The sequence below is a fragment of the Eufriesea mexicana genome, unplaced genomic scaffold, assembly GCF_001483705.2.
Source record: "Eufriesea mexicana isolate 0111107269 unplaced genomic scaffold, ASM148370v2 scaffold107, whole genome shotgun sequence".
Taxonomy (NCBI): Eukaryota; Metazoa; Arthropoda; class Insecta; order Hymenoptera; family Apidae; genus Eufriesea; species Eufriesea mexicana.
The window spans coordinates 1,319,140-1,324,999 of record NW_016908335.1 but is presented as its reverse complement, the minus strand read 5'-3'; the positions used below and the strand labels follow the sequence as shown (position 1 = coordinate 1,324,999).

The 5,860-nt window shown below is 44.5% G+C and overlaps 1 protein-coding gene across 1 annotated transcript; it reads left to right on the top strand.

The window, feature by feature from the left end:
• Positions 1–900: 900 nt before the first annotated feature.
• Positions 901–5,481, top strand: LOC108555310 (neuropeptides capa receptor). Its single transcript, XM_017910888.1, has 6 exons — positions 901–1,482; positions 2,638–2,728; positions 2,839–3,035; positions 3,617–3,853; positions 4,433–4,775; positions 5,226–5,481. The coding sequence occupies exons 1-6, from the start codon at positions 1,224–1,226 to the stop codon at positions 5,479–5,481; spliced, it is 1,383 nt and encodes a 460-aa protein (XP_017766377.1). The 5' UTR covers positions 901–1,223.
• The last annotated feature ends 379 nt before the right edge of the window (positions 5,482–5,860 follow it).

Sequence of the window (5,860 nt, the reverse complement as noted above, 5' to 3'; positions counted from 1 at the left end):
ACAGATGGGACCCACTTGTGACAGACCCAACAAGCGACGGACGGACGGCACTTATAAATCACGTCATTGACCATCAGAAATCGGCTCCTTGACAGTTTCCTACTCCTTAGCCAAAGGTCCTTATGTCACACCCTCTGTCCAATTAAAACTCTTTACCTTTCCACCGCCAACATCTATTTTACCCAATCAGAACTAAACTAGAGAAAACACCGGACCGAACACGACGAGACAGGACATAGAGCAAAATCGAGAAGTCAGTTCGTCTTCGGCACTGATCCTTAAAACATCTTAATTACACATACAAACGCGTGTTCGAAACGATACTCCGTTAACGTCTACGTTATAACTATTCTACGCTTTTCTGTAAATAAACACTCTCTTTTGACCACACGCATTCTGGATCCTTATTATTACAACTAGTCACGCAATATTAATTTGGCGCGTGATAAGCGTTCTTGGAAATCGAAGAGATTCGATATCGTAGGACGCTACACACCCGATACCGCCTTTCGCTACCTCTTGCTTCTCAAGGAGTCGCCCAAACGCTTCCATAAGCTTCGTACACTCATTCACCTCGTCAAAGCCGATGCCACCGTTTATTATTTCATAGAGTCCTTCGCCATTCCACACTATCGTGTACATCAAGGTCTCCCATCGTGTCCATTTATCGCGATAATTAAACTCGTTTAATTCCTCCTAATCCTGGGTGTGGAACCGGGTCGAGATATGCCTGCGAGGGGTGATTTTGCGGCCGGCTACAACTCGTGAACTACGTTTATGCCGTTGGAGAAATTCCTTTTGGTAATCAGAACGATGAAACTGTCGTTAAATATTTTGAATCGTTTCGTTTGGCGAGATGCGCGCGATTTTATTGGCAACGACGACCGCCCCTCGGGGGTTGAAAGGAGGGTTGGGTGCGTGGTGGATGGGCGCGTGGTGCAAAGGTGAGCAACTCGAGAGACGTCACTTGTTCACGATCTGGCGAACGGTGCACTTTCAAGATCACCCTCTGATGGGGGGTGTCGGCATTATAATCGCGAGAGTAACAGCGCGTGACATATTCGCCACACCGTCGATTTCGAGTAGCAGAACGAATGATGGTTCATCGACGGCCGATTTCTAAGGAAAATGTTCCTTGTTCTTGAAGTGTCGGAGAACCTTTGCTGTCGCGTGACTTAAAAGTGATCGATTTTTTGGCAAACGGTGATCGAGATTCGCGAACGATGAACGAGTCGGATGAATACTCGTTCTACGAGAACTTCAGCGAAGAGTTGAAGTACCTGGAAACGATACGTGGTCCCAAGTACTTACCCTTAACGCTGGTAGTGCCTGTTACCCTCGCGTACGTTGTCATCTTCGTAACCGGGTTCGCCGGTAACATCATCACTTGCATCGTTATCTGGAGGAATCCAACTGCGCAGACTGCGACCAATTATTACTTGTTCAATTTGGCTGTGTCCGATTTGCTGTTTTTAGTTTTGGGTAAGTTCGCTGCTTATTCGTTTACTCTTTCGTGCTTTCTTTGCGTTTGTCGTTGTCGATTCGCAATGAAGTAATTAGCAACGAATACATGGAGAGAGAAAAACTTCGGGAGAGATGGAATTTTATTTAGTTAGCGAGACATGTTCTTGGCGAATTCACGATCACGAGCTACTTTGCAATGGCGCCAAATGCCTGGGAGTTCTCCGATATTTATGATCTTATGATAATCGGAACGAGTTAATTCGTCGATGATTTATGCACGATGCTCTTGTATCTCGTGTAGATACGCACGTGTAGATAGCGTATCGAATCCGTTCATGGAGACAGATTCATAACCAGTCTTATAAGACACGCGTGCTTCGTTGATCAAGGATTATGTTCATCAGTTTTCTCCTTCGCGATAGAGATGGAACCGGGCATTTACTCGTGCCATTAATTGTCTATTACACTTTGTAACGATGAAAAATTGTAGAATTGTCGGACAATATTTGTGCAATCGTCACGTGTTAGGCGTTAATTATCGGCTAGTGGGTTGTCCGATCTTCCTGGCAGTAACGAAGGGTTTCGCGTTACTCGTTACGATTTCATTTGTATCGGATACCGCATCGTGATCCTCCTGAATGGATTGGTTTGCATCGAAAGTAGCCTTACAGTTAATTTATACCCACTGATCCTTGATTTTCTATCGGGATCATTGTGTTATACCCTTTTTCCCGATTGGTAGAACCAACGTTGGTAGATCAATTGGAATTATCGCAGTGGCACGGGCTGGAAGTAGATTGAAAGAAATTTCATTGATAAAATAGCGAAAAGAAAAATATGAACTTCGAGTGGAAAATGCTTTCCTTTTAAATTACTCCGTTCTCTTCGGTTCTACGTTTACATTATTGAATCAGGAATTCGAGGGATATCCTTCTGTTCTCATTCGCGTTATGGAAGTTTCGATTATTTGTAAATAGGTCGATCGTGAAAGGAAATTAAACGAATGAATTCAATATAAACGATATTTACTTCGCCGATACGGTCCTGTCGTCATTTTGTTCTAATGCAATATCGTATCTTCGAAACTGCCGCGTGTAATCAAAGGAAAGCACGATTCTTTGAGGAAGCGATCGCAGTACAAGTGTAAGAACGTATTTTCCAATTGCTTTTCAGGTTTACCCTTCGAATTGAGCGTATTTTGGCAACAATATCCATGGCAATGGGGATTAGGGATATGCAAACTGAGAGCGTACGTCTCTGAAACGTGAGTCGATGGAGCACGGTAAAAATGAACGTGCTTCGAACATTACACCATGCAACGCGAAGAGAACAGGATCCTGTTGAGAAACAACTACAAGAATCTTTTCTTTCAAGGTCCTCTTATGTGTCGGTACTAACTATAGTGGCGTTCTCGGTAGAAAGATATTTGGCAATTTGTCACCCCCTTCGTCATTACGGGAGTGGACTGAAGCGTTCCATACGATCCATATTTGGTGCATGGCTGGTAGCCTTAATTTTTGCTATGCCATTCGCAGCCTACATCGACATCGATTACGTGAAATACCCGCAAAGTGAGTTATGGCTAAACCGTGTTTTTCTCCTTATTCTCTCCGCGCTTTTCGGAAGTCGCAACCGAGCTAGCAGTCTTATCCGTACATCTGCCTAACGAAAACTGACGTAATGACAATTTCGGAGGACACTGTTTGCGAAGTTATAATCGTCTGCCATTAGAAGTTTCGTAGCCTAGAAATTTAAACAACCATCCAGCGGCTAAACCGTATTTGTAGGTAATACGTATCGATTTTGCATTCGCATTACGAATCATACGATAATAACGCAATTTTACGGTAGTATTGATACGATGTCAGGATAGATATTTATTCAACGTACGCGCGAACTGTGATCAGATATACGTTTATGAGCTGAAAATGCACTCACTAATGCGTGAACGGTTCGGAAAATTGGGAATGTCGATCAAACAAATGGGAGTACTGTTTGACGTATACACTTTGATCGCGTTGTTTCATAAAATTTGGAAAATTCGCGCTTCGCTAATATTCCAGCGATTGTTCCTGCTATCCCGTTTCCCTTTCCTCTCGCTTTAACAATTGCTCTCTTCTCGCCTTGAGCCTCGTTTCGTTTTGATTTTCAGACTCTACGCGAAACTCGGAAGAGTCCGCGATTTGCGCGATGCTGAATATGCCTGAATTTCCTCTCTACCAACTCAGCTGCATCCTCTTCTTCCTCGTGCCGATGGTGTTTATCGTGGTACTTTACGTGCGAATAGGGTTACGAATACAAAGTGACACCCTCGCGCAGAACGTCGAGGGATATGTTCATGGGGAAACCAAACAAGCCCAGTCACGGAAAACCATCACGCGGATGCTGAGTATATGTTCAATCTTAAATAAACCTCATCCTGTCCTTTGTCCCTGCGAAATTTGAATATGCTCATTGTAAATACGTTAATCAGTATCATGTGTCTGCGCCACCCGGGTAAATATGGAATATCAACTGATTTACTCACGACGACAGGCGTTATTCCGCGTAGATGGTACCCTATCAAGGAACGTGATTAGAAATTGACGAGGAAACCAACGATCGAACGTGGACGTCAAAGTTCCTCGGCGTCGGGAGATCAGTGTGTCACGAGACAATTTTCACCCTGTCGATAACGCGTGACAGGGACTAGTCGAAAATACGAACATTCTTCCGAGTCGTAATATACGCAGAAGTTTTATTACTCGATTTACCTTTTCTTCCCTTTCCGATCCTATTAGTTTCTATTTCGTGCATCCGCAAATATCCCAGTTTCTTTCTTCCATATCCGATACCCACAGCCATCGAATCGTGGAAGGAGAAAAGGGAAGGAAAGGTATTATCGGCAAATGAAATTTATTATAAAATATTCACCACGTGATAACGGCGAAGCCCGGGAAAGAAATCGTGCCTCGACTTGGGTCCACAGGTGCCGTGGTGATCACATTTTTCATCTGTTGGGCGCCATTTCACATCCAGCGATTATTATACGTGTACGAGGACTCGATGCACGAAGACATGAGCCAGTGGTTCTACCCGCTCACCGGTTGCCTTTATTACTTCAGTACCACTATCAATCCCATTCTGTACAACGTGATGGGCGCGAAATACCGGAACGCTTTTAAGGAAACGTGTCGATGCTCCAGTAGTAGTCCATCCATTAGCAGAGTCGGTCAGAGCAGCGTGAGAGATTCGAGTACAATTTGTGGCGGCAGGCCTAGCAAAGGATCTCAGATTTTCCGAGGAAGAGGCGCAAATTGCCAGCGTAGGACGTAAGTGAGATTTTATTGCTCGTAATTAACAGCAACATTTACAGGAGGCTGCAACAGGGTTTTCATTAGTTACCTCGTACCTTTTAATTTGTCTAATTAACGAGCTTTAATTAACATCTTTCATCGTTGCACAGTACCTTTTTTATTTCACAATATCGTCTATTTACCTGCGTTATTCAAGATTACTTAGTCACCGATGCTTCATTTATTTTCGTCGTTCTAAACAATCGCGACACTTCTGTCACTGGAAAAGTGTTAAAACGAGTTCCTGTCACGAATCACCTCCCTGTTAAAAGCACACTCGAGATCAGTCCTGATTTCTCGTTAATTTCCCGTTCATTTTCATGCATTCTAAATTGTCAGATGCACGAATGACCACGTGTCACGTACCATTGGAATAAAAACTTGGAAACGAATTCACGGTTCCGCGAACCGCTGTTCTCGACGCAGGTACAGCGCATCTGGCTGCATGGAGAACAACTTACGTGGGGCAGGTCAATTACAGCCGGACGACGGGGAGGGAGAGAAACGTGCGGTAGCTGCGAACGACTCGTCGACAGGGGACAAAAGCAGCGAAGAAATCGTTGACACGCAATGTTCGCAACGACCGAGAAAAACCTCGATCCTGATCCACGCGAAAAATGGACGTCTGAGATACCACGTGTCCGACAAGGACGACATCCCCTCGGACGAGACGCACATCTGATCGTCGTGTTTCAAAAGACAGGTGTATATCTGCTAATCGAATAGAGTATTCTTCGCGTCATGACGGAGTTATTTCCTCCTTTGGAAACGCGAAGGATACTCTAAGCGATTTGCGATCTAAAGCTGATAATTTTGTTCGGTGTCTCGATTCTTTCTGCTGAGGTTTTTGGTGATTTCTCATTCCTCCTCGTTCCTCGCCTTGGCATGTTAGGATACAGGCTGATTGGTTAATTGGAGAAGTGTTGATTTTCCAATCAACGGCATCCTAAGCGTCGTGACCACCCTTCCATGCACACTTGGCGTGCCTTCTCTTGGTAAGGGTGGGACGGCACCTGAGCAGACGTGAGGTCACGGATTTTTCCTAAAGGTTACGGCATTCC

Excerpts from the sequence above, each read along its gene's own strand:
- LOC108555310 (XM_017910888.1), top strand. The coding sequence starts at position 1,224 with ATGAACGAGTCGGATGAATACTCGTTCTACGAGAACTTCAGCGAAGAG. Across the intron at positions 2,729-2,838 it reads AGAGCGTACGTCTCTGAAAC|GTCCTCTTATGTGTCGGTAC; the intron begins GTGAGTCGATGG and ends TTTTCTTTCAAG. Across the intron at positions 3,036-3,616 it reads TTACGTGAAATACCCGCAAA|ACTCTACGCGAAACTCGGAA; the intron begins GTGAGTTATGGC and ends TTTGATTTTCAG.